Source organism: Ovis aries, chromosome 1, assembly GCF_016772045.2.
Source record: "Ovis aries strain OAR_USU_Benz2616 breed Rambouillet chromosome 1, ARS-UI_Ramb_v3.0, whole genome shotgun sequence".
NCBI lineage: Eukaryota > Metazoa > Chordata > Mammalia > Artiodactyla > Bovidae > Ovis > Ovis aries.
Genome location: NC_056054.1, coordinates 16,717,550 through 16,738,627, shown reverse-complemented (window position 1 = coordinate 16,738,627; position 21,078 = coordinate 16,717,550). Strand labels below are relative to the sequence as shown.

Below are 21,078 nucleotides of genomic sequence, written 5' to 3'. Positions count from 1 at the left end.
AAAGGCAGCAGAGGAAAGGAAGGAGAAACAGAGATTTTTAAAAAGTAGGGAAAAATCAATAAAACCAAGAGCTGGTTCTGTGAAAGGGTAAAAACAATATTAACAAACTTCTGGCCAGGCTCACCAAGCAGAAGAGAGGACCCAAATAAAGTAAGAAATGAAAGAGAAGTAATAACTGATACTGCAAAAATACAAAAAACCATAAGAGAATACTTTGAACTAAGAAATGGACAAGTTTCTAGAAAAATACAGCCTACCAAAACTGAATCAAGAAGAAATAACATAATACACCAGAAGTGAAATAGAATCTGAAAAAAAAAACCCAAAAAAACAGAAATCACTGCAGACAGTCTAGAACCAGATGGCTTCACTGAAGAAATCTAGCAACCATACCAAGAATTTATACCAGTCCTTCTCAAACTCTTCCAAAAGATTGAAAAGGGGGAACTCTTCCAAAGTCATTCTATGAAGCTGTTATAACTGTGATACCAAAACCAGACATAGACAATAACAAAAAAGAAAATTACAGACAATATCTTTGCATATAGATGCAAAGATTTTCAACAAAATATTAGCAAGCCAAATCGAAGAATACATAAAATTTCTTAGTTGGCTCAGAATCTACTTGCCAGTGCAGGAGCCACAGGAGACATGGGTTTTTATCTGGATTGGGAAGATCCCCTAGAGAAGGAAATAGCAACCCACTCCAATATTCTTGCCAGGATAATCCCATGGAAAGAGAAGTCTGGTGAGCTACAGTCCCTGATTGTGAAAGAGTTGGACATTACTAAGCGACTGAGGATGATACTATGATCAAGTCAGATTCATCTCAGGGTCACAAGAATGGATTGGTATATGCACTATATTTTTAAAATCGCTATACTATTCAAACCACTTAATGGGATCCCTATAAAATTACCTATGATGTTTTTCACAGAACTAGAATAATCCTAAAATTTATGTGGAACCATAAAAAATAACAGAATCGCCATAGTAAACCTGAGGAAAAAGAACAAAGCTAGAAGCATGACCTTCCCAGACTTCAGACAATACTGCAAAGCTGTTGTAATCAAAACAGCATGATATTGACAGAAAAACATACATATGGATCAATGGAACAGAATACAGAGCCCAGAAATAAATCCGCCCACCGTAGTCAATTAATCTTGACTAAGGACACAAGAATACACAATTGAGAAAAGATAGTCTCTTGAGTAATGACAGAAAGTGGAGAGGAACTGAAGAGCCTCTTGATGAGAGTGAGAGAGGAGAGTGAAAAAACTCACTTGAAACTCAACAATAAAGAAACTAAGATCATGGCATCTAGTTCTATCACTTCATGGCAAATAGATGGGGGGAAAGTGGAAGGAGCTACAGATTGTATTTTGGGGAGCTCCAAAATCACTGCAGATGGTGACTGCAGCCATGAAATTAAAGGACGCATGCTCTATCTTGAGAAAGAAAAAATGGAACTGGAGGAATCAAGCTCCCTGACTCAGATTATACTCAGATTATACTACAAAGTTAACTAATCAAAATAATATTGTACTGGGACAAAAACAGAAGTATAGATCAATGGAATAGGATAGAAAACCCAGAAATAAACCTTTGCACCTGTGGTCAATTAGTCTATGACAGAGGAGGCAAGACTATACGACAAACAAATGGTGCTGGGAAAACTGGAAAGCTATATGTAAAACAATGAAATTAGATCATTCTTTAACTCCATACAGAAACATAAGCTCAAAATGGATTAAAAACCTATTTATAAGACTGGATGCTGTAAAATTAGAGGGAAACATAGGCAGAACACTCTCTGACATAAATCGCAGCAATATCTTTTTCATTCCATCTTCCAGTATAATGGAAATAAAAACAAAAGGAAACAAATGGGAACTACTTACACTCAGGAGCTTTTGCACAGCAAACAATAATTAAACCGTAAAGACAACCCACAGATTGGGAGAAAATATTTGCAAATGATGTGACAGATAAGGGATTAGTCTCCAGAATTTACAAAGAGCTCATGACACTCAACAGCATCAAAACAACCCACTCAAAAAAATGGACAGAAGACCTAAATAGACATTTCTCCAAAGAAGGCATACAGATGGACATTAGGCACATGAAAAGATGTTCAACGTTGCTAATTACTAGAGAAATGTGAATCAGAACTACAATGAGATATCACTTCACATCACCCAGAATGGCTATCATCAAAATTTAACAAACAGTAATTGCTGGAGAGAGGTAGAGAGAAGGGAACCCTTGTACACTGATGGTGGGAATGTAAATTTGTATAGCTACTACGGAGAACAGTATGGAGGTTCCTTAAAAACTGAAAATAGAGCTACCATGTGACCCTGCAATCCCACTTCTAGGCATATATCTGGAGAAAAATGTGATTCAAAAGGATACATACACCCCAGTGTTCGTTCCTTGACTGTTTACAATAGCCAAAACCTGGAAGCAACCTAAATGTCCATTGACAGAGGAATGGATAAAGAAGATGTGGTATGTACATACAGTGAAATATTGCTAAGTTGCTTCAGTCATGTCCGACTCTGTGCGACCCCGTAGACGGCAGCCCACCAGGCTCCCCCGTCCCTGGGATTCTCCAGGCAAGAACACTGGAGTGGGTTGCCATTTCCTTCTCCAATGCATAAAAGTGAAAAATGAAAGTGAAGTCGCTCAGTCGTGTCCGACTCTTAGCGACCCCATGGACTGCAGCCTACCAGGCTCTTCCATCCGTGGGATTTTCCAGGCAAGAGTACTGGAGTGGGGTGCCATTGCCTTCTCCGTGAGTGAAATACTACTCAGTTGTAAAAAAGAATGAAATAATGCCATTTGCAGCAACATGGGTGGACCTAGAAGTTATCATGCCAAGTGAAGTAAGTCAGAAAGTTCTAGACAAGTATCCTGATATCACTTAGATGTGGAGTCTAAGATATGGCATAAATGAACATATTTGAAACAAACTGACAGATGTGAAAAACAAAGTTATGGTTACCAAAGTGAAAAGAGAGTGGGGAAGGGATAAAACAAAAGTTTTGGATTAGCAGATATACACTACTATGTATAAAATAAATAAATAACAAGATCTTACTGTAAAGCTCAGGGAACTGTATTCAATACCCAATAGTATAGTGGAAAAGAATGTGAAAAAGCATATATGTGTGTGTGTGTATAGCTGAATCACTTCGCTGCACACCAGAAACTAATACAACATTGAAAATTAAATAACTTCAATTTTTAAAAAATGCTCAAGATTGTCAGACTGGATGGAAATACAAAACTCAAACTATGTTCTGCTTATAAAAGATAAGAAAAGATTGTAAAAGAAGGAAGGCACATCACTAAAAACAAAGATTTATTTTTGGAAAAGGACCATTTCAGTAATTACCTGTAAGTGAAGTAAGTAAAAGTCGCTTAGTCGTGTCTGACTCTTTGCGACCCCAGGGACTACACAGTCCATGGAATTCTCCAGGCCAGAACACTGGAGTGGGTAGTCTTTCCCTTCTGTAACCCTGCTAAATTTGCATATGCTTATTAACAGCCTCCGGAGAACGCGATGGCACCCCACTCCAGTACTCTTGCCTGGAAAATCCTATGGACGGAGGAGCCTGGTAGGCTGCAGTCCATGAGGTCGCTGAGAGTCGGACACGACTGAGCGACTTCACTTTCACTTTTCACTTTTATGCATTGGAGAAGGAAATGGCAACCCACTCCAGTGTTCTTGCCTGGAGAATCCCAGGGACAGGGGAGCCTGGTGGGCTGCCGTCTATGGGGTCGCACAGAGTCGGACACGACTGAAGCGACTTAGCAGCAGTAGGGGCAGTAACAGCCTCAAAACCTGGCAGGACTAAAAGAAGAAATGGACAGATTTTTGACCAGTGAGGTAGGTTTTAACATGTCTCTGCTGCTGCTGCTTAGTTGCTTCAGTTGTGTCCATTTCTGTGCGACCCTATAGATGGCAGCCCACCAAGCTCCTCTGTCCTTAGGATTTTCCAGGCAAGAATACTGGAGTGGGTTGTCATTTCCTTCTCCAATGCATGAAAGTGAAAAGTGAAAGTGAAGTCGCTCAGTCGTGTCTGACTCTTAGTGATCCCATGGACTGCTGCCTACCAGGCTCCTCCATACATGGGATTTTCCAGGCAAGAGTATTGGAGTGGGTTGCGATTTCCTTCTCCATAATATGTCTCTAGAAATCATAAAACAGCAGATCAATACCAAAACACAAAAATCAGACAAATCCTATTCAAGATATTTAAGGGAATTGAACTACAAAATTAGGACATTTGACTCAACTGATATATACAATGTCTTATCCAACAGTTGTAGAATAGACTTTTTTTTAATGTATGCATGGAATAATTAGCAGAATTGATCATGTTATACTGACTTGTGCTAGAGCATTAAAGTGATTCTCAGCGAATTTCAGAAACCAACAACATACGGTAAGTATTTTCAAATGCAGTGGAGTTAAAGGTAGAAATAGCAAGGATGTAATGAGAAAATCACCCAAAGTTTGCAAAATAAGCAATATAGTTACACAACCCATGGATCAAGGAAGAGTCATTACAGAAATTAGAAAGTAGTTGGATTGATGAAAAACAGAAATATGAAATATCAAAGCCTGTAGAATACAAAATATTAGCTTCGATCGCATGTAGTAGAATGCAATGAAGATGGAATATTAACAGTTTAAGCATCTAGAAAAAGAAGAGCAAAATAAATTCGAAGAAGGAGGACATAAAAATAGAAGTCAGTGAAATAGAAAGCACGTGTACTGAAGCCTGAGTCAGCAAACAGAAATTCAGTTCTTTATAAAAGGTTAATAAAGTAGATAATTTGTTTCTAGCCAAGGTGGAAGAGCAGGGTCTAGACTTAATTTGTTACTTCAGACAACTGAAAATACAGACAATGTATATGAAACAATGGTTTTCAAGAGATTGGGCCATAAGGACAGTTATCCCCTGAGAAATGGTGAACAAAGTGAGTCCTGTGGTGTACTAGATTACTGCCTGGAGAAAGTTTGCAGGACACACAGGTCTCCCTGAGTTGAGGGGGTAGAGTCAGGAGAACTTGGTGGCTAGAGTTCACAGGGCGGCACGTCAGAGATGAGAGAGCTGCACAGAGAAGGAGTTACAGAGTTAGATAGAGGGTTCCTCTTGAGTCTTCCGGACTGTAGCCTACCAGGCTCCACAGTCCATGGAAATTTTCCAGGCAAGAGGACTGGAGTGGGTTGCCATTTCCTTCTCCAGGGGATCTTCCCAACCCAGGGATTGAACTTGGGTCTCTCGGGTCTCCCGCATTGCAGGCATACACTTTACTGTCTGAGCCACCAGGGAAGCCCTATCAACTGGGTATTTGAAGGTAATTATTGAGACTGAAGAGAGAACCACCTGAAAGTATTGGTGTTGGCAGTCATTGAGATTCATAGGCCCAGAAGTAATTCCTATTCCCACCACAGGAGATGCTTTGTAATTCAGTCTTTTGCCCTCGTAGTGAGCAAAATTGGCCTTAGTTTAAAATACTGATCTGGCCCTACTTATATACTTTAAAGGGAGAAGGCGATGGCACCCCACTCCAGTACTCTTGCCTGGAAAATCCGATGGACGGAGAAGCCTGGTGGGCTGCAGTCCGTGGGGTCGCTAAGAGTTGAGCACGACTGAGTGACTTCACTTTCACGCACTGGAGAAGGAAATGGCAACCCACTCCAGTGTTCTTGCCTGGAGAATCCCAGGGACGGGGGAGCCTGGTGGGCTGCCGTCTATGGGGTTGCACAGAGTCAGACACGACTGAAGTGACTTAGCAGCAGCAGCAGCATACACTTTAAAAGAAAAACCCAGAAGGCTCAAACTGTTTTAAAGTAATAACCTTTTTCAAATTAATTTTTTTTCCAAATACAATTCAAAGCCCATAAATTCACCCTTTTAAAGTTTACAGTCAGTGATTTTTGGTATATCCATAAGGTTGTACAACCATTAATTATCATCTAGTTCCAGAACATTTTCATTACTCCCAAAAGAAAATTTCATACCCCTTATCATTCATTCCCCATCTCCTCCATCCCCTGGTAACCATTAATATATTTTCTTAAACTGGACCTTTCATATAAGTGGAATTGCAGAATATATGACCTTTATGTCCAACTTCTTTCACTAAATACATTTTCAGAGTTCATGATATAGCATGTAACCATATTTCATTCCTGTTGTCAGATCATTTAACTGTGTCCCAGAATAAAGCCCAAGAACATTAATAGGAATATAAAAATATAGTACTTAATAATGTAAATTCACAGTAGTCCAGCATTCCGATAAAAAGTTACCAGGCCGTCAAAGAAGCAGTAAAAACCAGTCCATAATGAGAATTATCAGTCAGTCAGAGCTGACCCAGAAAGGACACACGTGATAGAACTGGTGGGAGCGAATGTTAGAACAGTTACTGTGAGCCAAGATACGGAGTAGCCTGAGTGTCCATCAGCAGATGAATGGATAAAGGAAAGGTGGTACGCAGTTTATAATGGAATAATGCTCAGCCATGAGACAGAAATCCTGCTATTGGTGACAAAATGGGTGGACCTTGAAGGCTTATGGCTTAGTGAAATAAGTCGGGTAGAGAAAGACAAATACTATATGATGATATTACTTACATGTGGAGTCTTGAAAGGCCAAACTCAGAAAAACAGAATAGAATGGTGGTTACTGGGGGCCTAGGGGGTGGGGAGGAATGGGGATATGGTCACAGGGAGTTTTTTTTGTTATAAGATGATTAAGTTTTAGAAATCTAATATATAGCTTTGTGATTACATACATGATAATACAGCACTGTTATATACAGAAAAGTTTCTGGGAAATCAGATCTTAAATGTTCTTGCCATTAAAAGGAATGATGATCCTGTGAGGTGATGGAGGTGTTAGCTCATGTTGTGATGGTAGTGATTTTGTAAAATATATCAAACTACACCTTAAACTTACATAATGTCATATGTCAGTTATATCTCAATAAAGCCTGAGGCTAGGAGTTAGGGGAACTGTTATTATAAGTATATTTTATGGAAGTTCAGGTTGAATATGTGTATAGACACATGGAAGACATTTTAAAAACCCAAATCAAAATCTTTAGGGATAAAATTTATGTTTAGGGATAAAAATTATTTTTGAGTTGAATAATAAGCTAGATGGGAGAGTATTAACTGAAGTTATGACCCGGAGTCAATCTGTTTAAGACATAACTGTGTAAAGCAAAATTCCAAAAACAAATTGTGGATTTGTAACACATAAAAGTAAAATATATGACAGTCATAGTGTTCAGGCAAGGAGAGGAGAGGAGAAATTAGTTATGAAAAGAAAAAGTTTAAAATTTGGGAAGTCAGAAGTAAAGCTGTCACTCACAGATGACATGATTGTTCATACGGAAAACTCAAAAGAATCTATAGATAAACTCTTAGAATTAAAAAATGAATTTACAAAGGTGTCAATATTAGATCCGTGTTGGATTTTGGAAGTCATTTGTATTTCTTTGTATTAGCCATAGACAGAAAACAAAATTTAGAAGATAATGCTTACATTAGCACTCAAAAACATCAAGTATAGAGATACCTTGTTTTATTGTGCTTTGCTGTATTACCCTACCCAGACACTGCACTTTTTACAAATTGAAGTTTTCTGGCAAAACTGTGTTGTCAGCTGATGGTTAGTTTTTTCTTTTAAGCTAATAAAGTACTTTAAAATTAAGGTATGTACATTGTTCTTTTAGACATAATGCTCTTAACACACTTCATAGAATTAATACAATATAAACATGACTTTTTTATGCACTAGGAAGCCAAAAAAAATTGTGTGACTCACTTTATTTTGATACTTTCTTTATTGCAGTGGTCTGAAACCAAGCCCACAATATCTCAGATAGCTAGAATTGAATGCAAGATTAATTCTACACAAAAAAACTATATAGAATTCCTAAGAGAATAAAGGGTATGAATTAGTAGATATGTAGTTTTCGTAAAGATTATTGTAAAGAAGTCAGTAGATTTAATAGCCCAGTCAGAATTCCACAATGCTTTTTTTAGGTAAAGGAAGTTAGTAGAAAATGAACAGCTAATTTCGAAATATAAATGAGACTCCAGATGGGAAACAGTAATTGAAGAAAATATTGAAGATAAAGGTAGAAGTTAGAGGGTTTATACTTCCAGATATCAAGAGTAAAGCTATAATAATTGAAAGTGTAATATTGGCATAAGAACCGACAGACTTGTGGAACAAAGTTCAGTGATGTCTTTCAACAAATGATGCTGAATCAGTAGTAAAGTGAGATTTTTCGTTCACAAAAATCAATTTTGGATAGATCAGAGACCTTCAGATAAAGTTCTCAATTGTGTGGGAAAAAAAACCCCAAATTTTAAAAAATGGAATGAAGTAATAAAGATTAAGAGCTGATACTAATGCAGTACGAAACAAAGCTTATGTAATCCTTTATGCTGCAAAAGGATAGAAAAGGATATATACATTGTATGAACCTAATCATTAATGGTAGCTGTCTGTATAAAGGTTCCCTGTAACAGGAGATAATGTGGATAATGACTGGCTGATGAATGATGATTGGGGGAGTTTATGAGCAGGCCTTTTGGTGGGCCAGTATGCTCTGTGTCAGTGGTTCTGTGATCTGTGGACACCTGACTAACCAGTACTCTTTGTGGCATTCCATGATAACACTAAAATATTATTTACCTTTTTCTTTGTTTTTGTGTTTTCATGGATGTAGCAGAAGCAATACAGGTAAACATTAGCGCAAGTCAAGGCAGTACTGACTGCTAGTAGTCACTGTATTCTTCACAGCCACATGCCCTTCAGATTGTGGGGGGGGACATAATGTTTTACCTCAGAATATCCTTGGTGATGCAGGAAAAATAATTTTATTGAATTGTGACCTTTGAGTACGTATCTTTTTAAGAGTGTGCAGTGGAATGAGATGTATTTGTGAAACACAGTGTGGTGGCCTCAGGGAAGAGCGTTTGTGTTGAACTAGCTGCTTTCTTCATGGAGGTGTGATTTTACTTGAAAGACCAACTGGCACTATTATTCAGATTCGAGTACTTGGCAGATATTTTGAAAATGAATAAGCCTCTCACTTCAAGGAAAAGAATTAACTATCTTTTGCCAGTGGTAAAATTTGAGCTTTTAAGCAAAACACGTAAGTTTGGAAAACTTATATCCACTGCAGTGAGTCTGATAGCTTCACAGTCTTTTCTGTGAAATCTTTTCTGATAGCTTCACAGTGAGATTATTGGTAATGTTAAGAAGAGTGATGTTTTGATTTTGTGTAATGAAATACGTCAGTATTTGAAAGATCTGCAAAGCTTCGTGAACAGTATTTTTCAAATGATCAATGTATAGTGTTATAAAATCATAAATGATGCATTCAGAATACAAAGTGGAAAGTGGATTATAATGCAGAAGAGTTTGATAGTTTATTCATGTGGTTTCAGATTCTCTATTGCAACTAATCTTTTAAAAATTGCCACTTGTCATATTTTTGTGTCATATCAAAAAAGACTACAGTTATCTGAAAAGCTATTAAAATATTCTTCCCTTTTCCATATGTGTGTGTGTGTGTGTGTGTGTGTGATGCGGGGTTTTCTTCCTATCCTTCCACCTGAACAACATATTGCAACAAGTGGAACATAGAAGCAGATATGAGAATCTAGCTGTTCTCCCTTTAAGCCAGGGTTTGAGATTTACAAAAATATAAAACAGTGACACCCTTCTAATTTTACTTATTTATTGAGAGAAAATATTTTTATATTATATAGTTGAGTTTGTGATTGTTATTTTTAGATTAATAAATACTTAAAATTGTTAATTTCTGATATGCCAGTTATTGATAAATATATCAAAAAACTTCTTGACTGCTTAATTTTTAAGACTGTAAACGGCTTCTAAGATCAGAGTTTGAGAACTGCTGTTGATTACATGAGTATGATTCCATGAATATGCCCAGTTTTAAATTAACAAACTATAATTTGTACATTTACTCTATGTTACATTTTAGTAACAGTGTTATCATCCTTAGTTGTGAGGATTTGTCTAAGATGATGGGGAGTATTTCTGTCTTGAGTAATAGGTAACAGCATGGACAGGAGAGAATGAGCAGCCAACAGAATGACTGTAGATAGGATGGTTGTAATTTGTTGATATTTTATTGTTTAAGAGCCTGTAAGGTTGATTTTTTTAAAAAATGAAATTTATACTGGAAATACCAGAAAAATTTTGCCATAGTTTTATTTCCTCTCATTTTCCCTTATTCACTTTCATTAGTTCGTAGACACATAATTATTCCTAGCTAATGTGAAGGTGAGACAGTTTGGTTTTACCTGAAGTATAGAGGCATATATGTCTCTCTTCCCTGCTAGCTCAGCTGGTAAGAAATCCACCTGCAATGCAGCAGACCCCAGTTCAATCTCTGGGTCGGGAAGATCCCCTGGAGAAGGGATAGGCTAGCCACTTAAGTTTTCTTGGGCTTCCCTGGTGGCTCATAAGGTAAAGAATCCACCTGCATTGTGGGAGACCTGGGTTCAATCCCTGGGTTGGAAAGATCCCATGGAGAAGGAAACAGCTACCCATTCCAGTATTCTTTTTTTTTTTATTCTTGCCTGAATTCCAGGGACAGAGGAACCTGGCAGGTTACAATCCATGGGGTCACAAAGAGTCGGACGTGACTGAACGACCTTCACTTTCAACTTGTGACAGATGAGCATTGGGCTTGACCCCATTTTTAGTACAGACTGAAGAGTGGTGATAGATCAATTGGTCATTAAATTCAGCAAGTATTATCATTTGTATACTGAGTAGAAAGCATTACACTGCTTAGGATTATTTTGGGGGGAACTCAAGTTGCTAACAGTCTCCTGTTGGAGAAACGTTTGGGGACTTCCCTGGTGGTCCAGTGGCTAAGACTCTGAACTCCCAATACTGGGGGCCCAGATTTGGTCCGTGATCAGGGAACTAGGTACCACATGCCATGTTAAAGCTTGAAGATCCTACATACTGCAGCTAAGACCCTGCGCAGCCAAATATAGATAGATAGATAGATAGATAGATAGATAGATAGATGTTTTCATTTAACAAGAATTAATTAGACCATAAAATCAAATGAGGGCTTCCTAGGTGGCACTGGAGTTATTGCCTGCCAGAGCAGAAGTAATTGTTCCCACGAAAGCAGGAGCATAGAAAAGGAAAGTAGTAGCAGATGAATAGAACTTTAAAGGATAGTTGGGCTAATTTCCTCTTTTAAAAATACCTTTTTGTTCTTGTTTCTAATTAAAAATGATAATACATATTATATACAGACTTAAGCATTGTGAAAATATATACTGTCAGTGATGAAAGTCTTAAGGGATACCCAGCTGCCTACCAGTTAACCATCGGTAACAGTTTGATACATAGTTCTTTCATGTCTAATGTACATGTTAGCATATTATTTTAAAATCAGATCACATATTTATTGATTGTGCAAATACGTTGGATGTTTAAGTTTCTGGTTTTCAATATTATAGACACCATGATGCCTAAATTCTGGTTTTTGTATTCTTTTTTTGATGCCTAAGATTTTGAAAGAAGGAAAGAGCAATTTTGCTTAAAGCTTGAGTAAAAATAAGTTTATGCATTATAGAAATATTTAACAGTAAAAATCTATTATAATCCCCTTATTAAATGTTGAGGAACTAATTATACCATTTAGAAAGTTGAATTTATGTACCTCTAGATGGGATATATCATTCAGTTTGAAAGTATTTTGTGGTGAACATGGAATTAGTGAGTATAGAGCACAGATCTGGGGGTAGGTAAACACCAAAGGAAAGACCAGTAATATTTTGCCTTCCTTCTGTAGTCCCAGTTAGTTGTATTTTTGTAGAGTTGTTTAAAATGTAATTTTTATATTGGGAATTGCTCATTCAAATGTTGCTGTTCTTTTCATTGTAGGTAACATTGTACAACACTGATCAGGATGGTAGTGATAGCCCACGCAGTAGCCTTAACAACAGTCTCTCAGATCAGAGTTTGGCATCCGTGAATTTGAACAGTGTTGGAAGTGTGCATAGTTATACACCGGTAAGTCTTGGTGAAGTTAACTCCTTTGTTGAGTACTCATTTAGTGCTTAAAACTGAACAAAATGTAATTGATAATGCACATAAAAAGTGAATATGAATATTTCTCATTGGTTAGTTAATGATCATTAACTTAGATAAGTAAAACAGATTTTTATTATACTTTAGCAAGTTAGATACAAACATATTGTTGTACTATGTTATATATTTTGGTCTACTTAATCTGTTACATGTCCAAGTGAAAAACAATTAGAATAGGAAAAGAATTTTCATTTTACTTTTCTAAAGCTGTGTTTGATGGTATTTTATAGCCCTTGGTTAAAAGAGCTTAGAGGATATGTATATCATCTTGTTTCCCAGAAGTGGATCTGAGAACAGCATTCTACAAACCCCAAAAGTTAGGATGACCTGGTACCCAGTTGCTTACCAGTCTTGTATTTTTAGATTGGGTCTAGAAAACTAAAGGTATGCTATAAAGGGACCTGTGTGAGTCTTCTTGCTCCTATGCTGACCCTTGTTATCTGGTATTTCTTTTCAAGTCATCTTGCAACTATCTTCCCCAGTAGGCAGAAGGGAACCCAGGAGAATCACACACCAGCCACACTGTTCATGGTACAAATTTGATCTCATCAAATCACTCTGTTCCAAGATGAGTAAATAGATAATAGCCTATACAGGGAAAAGGTAAAAGGGACAGAGGAGACCTGAATTTTAAAAATAACAAGAGGGAAACAAAAACTTTTACAGTTCACATTGAATGTAGGAAAAAAGATGACTGAAAACCATTAACAGTGCTCTGGGGGGAAAAATATTTTTCAAAAATGCAGAAGAAAAACAGATAAAAGAATAACAATTTTATGTAAAAGAATATAATAGGTATGAAGAACTGCAAATTATAGGTGTCCCCAAATAGTTGGTACAGAGCAGTTTTCAAAAGAAATAAAGAATAAAAGGGTTAATGAGCTCTAAGAAAAGAAAATGGAAAAAACTATGTAGACACATCATGACAAATTTTTAAATTTCAGAAGTAATCATAGATAGTCAAGCAAAAGAAATAAGGTGTATTCAGAGAAACACAACTCATACTTTTCTTCCATAATACTAAATGCCAGAAGATAATGGAACACTTTTATACAGAGTGTTGAGGGAATAGATTTGGAATTATAAATATTATGCCCATCAAATTTTCATTCAGTTGTGAAGTCAAAAAAAGACATTAATTCTTTAATACAGAGTTTGGAAAGCATCCTACCCTTGTTTTCCTGCACCCTTCCAGAAAAAAAATTACATATTTAGCTGATTGGGTGGTGAATTAAATCACTCAGTAATGATGAAGTCATGATAGAAAAGGACTATTGATTGGGAGCATTGAAGCAAACTCAGCAAAGATTTAGTAATTTTAAGTTGTTTTAAAATAATTAGAGTAGAAAATTGTGAAGTGAAATCAAAGAACACAGAATTCAGTATTACAGAATATAAGAAGAAAAAGAAGCCTTTATAGAAACAGGTGACAGAAGTGGGAACAGACATGTCTGTTATTCCAGTACATGTAAGAGGGTTAAACTCCCCTGTTAAAAACTAGACATTATAGACTACTTTTTTTTTCTCCTTCATTTAATAAGATAATTAGTCAGCAAGAGCTCCTAAAGCAACAGTACAGTGTGAACTTGTGGTTGGGCTTATCACGTATCCATAGATTGAGCCTTTAAGGACACAGTAAGAGTAATGCACTGTGACAGATTTGTTCCTTATGCATACTGTGTAAGCCAGATCGCTATGGTGTCAGCTCCCTGGGTCCCACAGGATGACACTAAACCAAAGGAACCAGACGAGAAACTACACAAGCGATGGGTGCCTGTTGTGGAGGAGTAAATTCCATTCTGTACCTAAATTGTTACACAACTCGCATCTGTACCTTAGAAAGTCTCCCCTGCCCTGCTTCCCCCCTACCCCGCCCCATCTGGGAACAAGGAGGCAGGTGAGAAACCATCTCTTGGCAGATGCCTGCAAGTTAGAGAGATGAACTGTTTTCCTTCAAGTAGGAAAATGGATGAAAAATACCAGATAATAATTTGCTCCTTGTAAGGCCACTCATCATCCCTTGTTCTGGGGTAATCACAGGATTTTCAAAGGCCTAGGTCATTTCTGCCATTGAGACTTGCTTACGTGGCCTGTGTGGAGACAACATTTAACGTCACCAGAGTGCCAGTTGGTGAAGCCATTGCCCTACACAAAATTCATATTTTTTCAGGTTATTGTAGACTCCTTGTAAGTATCATTTTGAAAGGCTCCATAAACTTAATGATCACTGAAAGTGAAAGTTACTCAGTTGTATCTGACTCTTTGCAACCTCGTGGACAGTATATAGCCCACCAGGCTCCTCAGTCCATGGGATTCTCCAGGCAAGAACACTGGAGTGGATTGCCATTCCATTCTCCAGGGGATCTTCCTGACCCAGGGATCAATTTAGTGTTCATGGTACTCTTTTTCCCTTTCAGAGCTCAAGGCCCTGTTCTGTTTTTCTCAGCATCTCCTTTTTCTTTTATCCTTCACTTCTCATTTCCCCTAAGTTTCATTTAAAAAAGAAACATTTACCTATAAATGAAGAGTTAGATGAATTGAAGTTCCTGGTTTCTTTGGGCAGTGTCATACAACCTGACTCAACAATACTCACAGTATATAAGTACTTAAAGGTTAATTGAATAAATGAGAAATGTTAGTTTCAGAGTATAGTGTGTTTGAGATGAGATTGCTTCTGTGGAAATTGGTGAAAATTTCACAGAAACTGGAAGGGGTCCAGGCTTGACTTAACACTTATTATGACCTTGGGAAGCTCCTTTAACTCCTTTGAATACTTAACTCCTACTGTGAAATGTGGAGATTGGATTAGATTTCTGTGATTCTTTAAGAGACATATTAACAATTTATGGTGTGCCCTTTATGTGTATGCAACTCAATAGACGATAGGAAAGCCAAACACAGGGAAGTTAATTCCTTTGGATTCTATTTTCAGTTCTAGTATTTTTAGTTACATATTGTGTGTAACAAACTGATTCTGATATAAAGCTACTAAATTAGTAGGTTTTTTCTTTTACTGTTAGGTGACAAATCACCCAGAACCGGTTTCTCAGTCATTAACGCCTCAACAGCAGCCACAGTACAACCTTCCAGAACGAGACAAACAGTTACTTTTCTCAGAATATAATTTTGAAGATCTCAGTGCCTCATTTCGGAGCCTTTATAAGTCAGTTTTTGAGCAGTCACTTAGTCAACAAGGTGAGTTTTAATACTTTTTTGTTGATATTTTATTGAAATTTTTTAAAGAATTACTTTCAGATTACACTGTTATATTTCTTTAATCTTAGAATATTACCATCATGATAAGGATTGAATGCCTTTACTATAGTGTATATATATATAAGAAATAGTGTGTATATATAAGAAATCTATCTCGTCATGCGTGCCTACCTCATTTGATTACTACTGGTATCCTGGAGCACTGTGATAAAGAATTCTGACACTGCATTTATGGCATATGGGAAGGCCTGTCATGACTAGTTAGTGATGTCTAGCATGTGAAGTGTTTTGAGTGGTAAATGTGGCATCACAAGAGTAGATGTGCCTTGCTTTTCTGTCCTGACTGCTGTTATCAAAGAGATAGCTATTAAGAGTATGGTAGCACCAAATCTGCGATTTCATGTATGACACTTACAAGTAAACATCGTAGTTTGTGGTCATTACTTTGTACAACATACTTAAATCAGGTTTAACGCTAAAAGAGGTACTGGTTGAGATGCAGTATTATATTTCAACCAAATACTAGATTATTGCATTTTTGTTGGGATTTCTCAGGTGCATTTATGTATTACTGTCCTGTCAGCTGCTGGTTTAATTTTAACCAGAGTGATATGATAGAATCAAGATGTCTCATTGTTATTCGCCCATGGAACACTAGTCAGAAATTGTCAGGAACCCAGACATCGAAGCATTGCTTTGCTTGGCAGGTTAACTATATTCCAGGTCAGAGAATATACCTGTTCACAGCAGTAGACAAAATAGACAAAAATCCCTTCCTTTACATTTTAATACATATCGCTGACAAATATTATCAAAGTTAGTGTTATACGTAAATATTACATATATTGGTGAGTATCAGTAGTTTGTATAGGAAGTTAGTTTTCTGGTTAAAGTAAGAGTCACGTGTTTTCTCAGATTTTATATTAAAATTTTTTTCTCTATAAGTACCAAAATAAAAAACCCCATGCAAGACTTTGCTAAGCAGATCCAGCTTTGCTGATCTCAGTACAAAAATACTGGCTTTGAAGTATCGGTGGTAACAGTTTCTCATGTTTGAGCCCAAAATGACTAGAATCCTTAAGACTAAGCAAGACAGGCAGACAACCAGCCATCTCCACTGCTCTGTTTCATTACTTTTATGGAACATTCTTGAGACAGACACAGTTTAGTGGCTTGTAATCCTAATAACAACTCTTATGAAGCACGTACTGTTGTCATTCCTATTTATAATTGAGGTGATTGTGACTTGGCGAGGTTAATAACTCTCCAGAGTTACCAAGTGTTTAAATTGTAGTGCAGAGATTTTAATTCTTCTTTTCTGGCATTAAGAAATACATAATCTTAACCCTTAAATTGCCATATTGGACTTAAAGTTTTTGGAGTAGTCAGAGAAAGAGATCAGAAATCAACGGGCTTTATTTCTACTCTCGTCTTTTGCCGAAGGTCTGCAGACCTGTAGAGAACCATCTTGAATGTGACTCAGTACCTCTTCCTCTTTTCCCTTAACATTTAGTCATCTTTCAAGGGGCTTCCTTGGTGGTGCAGTCAGTAAAGAATCCGCCTGCATTGTAGGAGATCTGGATCCCTGGGTCAGGAAGATCCCCTGGAGGAGGACATGGCAACCCGCTCCAGTGTTCTTGCCTGGAGAATCCCATGGACGGAGGATCCTGGAGTGCTGCAGTCCATGGGGTTGTAGAGAGTTGGACGTGACTGAGTGACTAAGGACAGCACAGGATTTCTTTCAAGACAACCCAGATATTACCTTTTCAAGGAGGGCTTCTTTGTATTTCAGTGCCCCTTACTAGGTAGAACAGGGAAGAAAAATAGATTCTGTATTCCTTCTGATTACTTTTGCTTTAGTACTTACAATGTTGGACATAATCTCTTCAAGTGTTTTTCTCTTCCCCTTGACCATGAGCTATTGAGGACAGAGTATGATGTTTCTTCTCGGTAACCCCAGAGCCCAGGGTATGGTGGATATTACAGCAACACTGTTAAACTGAACCAGAATTGCTTCCTGACAGCATATACTTTTGCTCTGTAAATAATTTTGCAAATGTTTGTCATAAAATACAACTGAAATCTGACCATCAGATCTTGCTTTCTCTGTTCTCAGGTTTGATGAACATCCCTTCTGAATCCTCCCAGCAGTCCCACACTTCTTGTTCCTATCAGCACTCTCCCAGCAGTACAGTGAGCTCTCACCCACACAGCAACCAAAGCAGCCTGACCAACAGTCATGGCAGTGGCCTCAACACCACGGGCAGTAATTCGGTTGCACAGGTCTCACTGTCACATCCCCAGATGCACACACAGCCGTCTCCACATCCGTCCCATCGACCGCATGGTTTACCGCAGCATCCACAGCGTCCCCAGCACCCAGCACCACACCCACAGCAACACAACCAGCTCCAGTCCCCTCACCCCCAACACCCCTCTCCACACCAACACATACAGCACCATCCGAACCACCAGCATCAGACGCATCAGACGTTGACACATCAGGCGCCTCCACCCCCACAACAGGTATCCTGTAATTCTGGTAAGTTTTTGTCTTCTGACTTGTTGTGTTTGGCTGTGAATTCCAATCTCTTATCTGGGGCTTATATATATTTTCTGTCCGTATTCTCATCTGTCTTCTTTTATGTTTCCTTGCTGTAGTCCTATAATTGTAAATTGTTTAATCCATAGGTTAACCTGGATTATTGTCTTGATTACAATTTATTAGTATAACATAAGCAAACTCAGCAACCCTTGCAGGTTTTGGTTTTTAACTCTTTGTCCTTCTGGAAAATGAGCATTTTAAAGAAGAATGTATTGCATAGTCTGTCTGCAATCTATTGTGATTCAGTGTGGTATAGAAGAAAGAGTATAGATTTGTGTCTGAAAGATCTGCATTTCAATCCTCATTATGACTCTTAGATCTTAGGTGCAGTAACTCTTTTAGTCTTGTTATTTTTTTATCTATAAAAATAAAACAACACTGGTACACAGTGCTGTTATGAGGATCGTATTGGGAATACAAGTTTAAAATGCCTAGTCTGGCATGTGTGCTTAGTCACTCAGTCATGTCCGACTGCGATGCTGTGGACCATAGCCTGCCAGGTTCCTCTGTCTGTGGAATTCTCCAGGCAAGAATACTGGAGTCAGTAGCCATTCCCTTCTCCAGGGGATGTTCCCAACCCAGGGATCAAATCCTGGTCTCTTAGATTCCAGGCAGATTCTTTACGCCCTGAGCCACTAGGGAGGTCTAGTACTTTGTGTTTATGTATTTGGTGAATGTTCCTACTTTTTCTTTCTTTGCATATTCCTGCCAAGTGTTTCATTTATAATGATAGATTCATACCCTGAATTTTTTTTTTTTTAAGTCTGCTGCTCATAAGATAGGTCTTGATGGTTTCTGGTGGGATGCTTAACTGACATTGCTCACAGACCAGGCAGTCTAGCATTGCGGAACTCCAAAGAGTGCCACGGACTTCTGCAAGGTGAATGGGGCCTCTTGGAATTTTGCAGAATACAACTGGGTTCAATTCTTAGATACATCACAGTGGCCTTGTTAAGTTATGTCACCTCTAGGTTCAATTTCATTTATTTGTAAATAATACGTTTCCTTCCTGTCTCACAGAACAGATTGCCCCAACACAAGATATAGTGGGTTTGAGTCCATTTGTAAAACTGGATTGGGATCATCCAATACCAGGAATAAGGCTAGCTCAAACTTTTGCTATCCAAGATTTATAATATTGTCAGTATTATTTTTATAGGTGTTTCAAGTGATTGGTATGCAACACTTGATATGCTCAAAGAAAGCTGTCGAATTGCCAGCAGTGTTAACTGGTCAGATGTAGACCTCTCACAGTTCCAAGGTGAGTATTGGTTCCTTCTTCCTTATAACCAAATACACATGACTGTGTATTTTTGAGTACACTGTAAGTTTCTTTGAAATACGTGTGTCCTTATATAGTGTTTCTTTTACAGTTGGTAATATGCTTAAAAACCACACTTTGTAAAATTCTTAATTAAGTCTTCTGGCCAGTTGATGTAGTAGATGGTCACAGACAAGAGATCTGAGGGAAATAAGAATCAGTCTTTGAATAATTTAGAAAATGTCATAAGCAAAAGATTACCAGTGAAAGTTTTGAGGGCTGGAAAAAGGTTGCTGGTTTTTTTGCAATGTTTGCAGGACCATGCTAACAGTATTTTTAATGTTTTCCTCATAGGTTTGATGGAGAGTATGAGACAGGCAGATCTCAAGAACTGGTCTTTAGATCAGGTTCAATTTGCTGATCTCTGTTCTTCCCTTAATCAGTTCTTTACCCAAACTGGCCTTATACACTCACAGAGTAATGTCCAGCAGAATGTCTGTCATGGTGCCATGCATCCAGCAAAAGCTTCCCAACACATTGGAACAGGTATGGCTTTAGTTTTCTTCTTGATTTTCTCTTTTTCTCATTCAGCAACTGTTTAGGGCAACTTGATATGTTGTTAATGATAGAAGTGATCCATTTATATCTTTTTATTTCTAAGAAATAAATGAAATAAAGTAATTTATTTAAGGTCTATCTTAGACAAAGGAAGATAAAAGAAACTATGTTTTTATGTCATGATTTACTTGATTATTTTATTGTTTGTGGTCTTTAACCTTTCAAGTTGCCAATCAAGAAAATGTCTTAAAGATATGTACATTTTAATTGTAATAAGAACATAGTGCTAAGGTGTTATCAATTTAAATTTGTATAGACTTGCAATGAAAACACATCTTATATATCTTCTAAGAATGTTAAAGTTAATTTATTTAGAGTGTATACATAATGGAAGTCTCATTTAAGTTTTACTCTGAACTCAAAATTTGTGCTCTGCATTTTTCATCTTACTTTCTTCTTTTATTCTTTCCCCTTATAGCCATCTCATTTATTCTGTGAGATTGCACTGCCTACAATTTTCTCAAATTTATATTCTGTGTTTAATATCCAGGTTCTTTCTCTCTTTGTTTTAATTTCTTGATGTCTTTTATCTCCAAGTTGACTTCTTTCCTGTTCGTTGGCTTGTTTTAAAACTTGATGCTGAAAAGCCCTCTCTTTCTATCCTGAGCTGCTTCATTCAGTTGTTGTCCTAGCTTATTTCGCATAGTTGATCTTTCCATATTCTCTAGAACCCTAGTCCTTTTTGTGACTCTTCATTTCTGTCTTTTTTTTTTTCCCAGTATAATTTTTAATGGAAGGGAATTGCTGTACAGAATTTTGTTGTTTTCTGTCAAACCTCAACAGGAATCAGCCATAGGCATACATATATCCCCTCCCTTTTGAACCTCCCTCCCATCTCCCTCCCCATCCCACTCCTCTAGGTTGATACAGAGCCCCTGTTTGAGTTTCCTAAGACATAAGCAAATTCCCGTTGGCTGTCTATTTTACATATGATAATGTAAGTTTCCATGTTACTCTCTCCATACATCTCACCCTCTCCTTCCCTCTCCCCATGTACAAAAGTCTGTTCTCTATGACTGTTTCTCCATTGTTGCCCTGTAAATAAATTCTTCGGTACCGTTTTTCTAGATTCCATATATGTGTATTAGTATGTGATACTTATCTTTCTCTTTCTGACTCACTTCACTCTGTATAATAGTTCCAGGTTCATCTACCTCATTAGAACTGACTCAGATATGTGCTCC

The 21,078-nt window shown here is 37.5% G+C and overlaps 1 protein-coding gene across 10 annotated transcripts in view; it reads left to right on the top strand.

Annotated features, from left to right (window-relative positions):
• FOXJ3 (forkhead box J3) overlaps positions 1 to 21,078 on the top strand; it is a 149,295-nt gene that overhangs the window by 114,939 nt on the left and 13,278 nt on the right. For all 10 annotated transcript variants that reach the window (XM_060398115.1, XM_042246600.1, XM_042246602.1 and 7 more), the window contains 5 exons: positions 11,988 to 12,116; positions 15,215 to 15,389; positions 17,527 to 17,952; positions 19,175 to 19,276; positions 19,631 to 19,822. In XM_060398115.1, the coding sequence (XP_060254098.1) occupies positions 11,988 to 12,116; positions 15,215 to 15,389; positions 17,527 to 17,952; positions 19,175 to 19,276; positions 19,631 to 19,822 (1,024 nt within the window). The remainder of the gene's footprint in view (positions 1 to 11,987; positions 12,117 to 15,214; positions 15,390 to 17,526; positions 17,953 to 19,174; positions 19,277 to 19,630; positions 19,823 to 21,078) is intronic.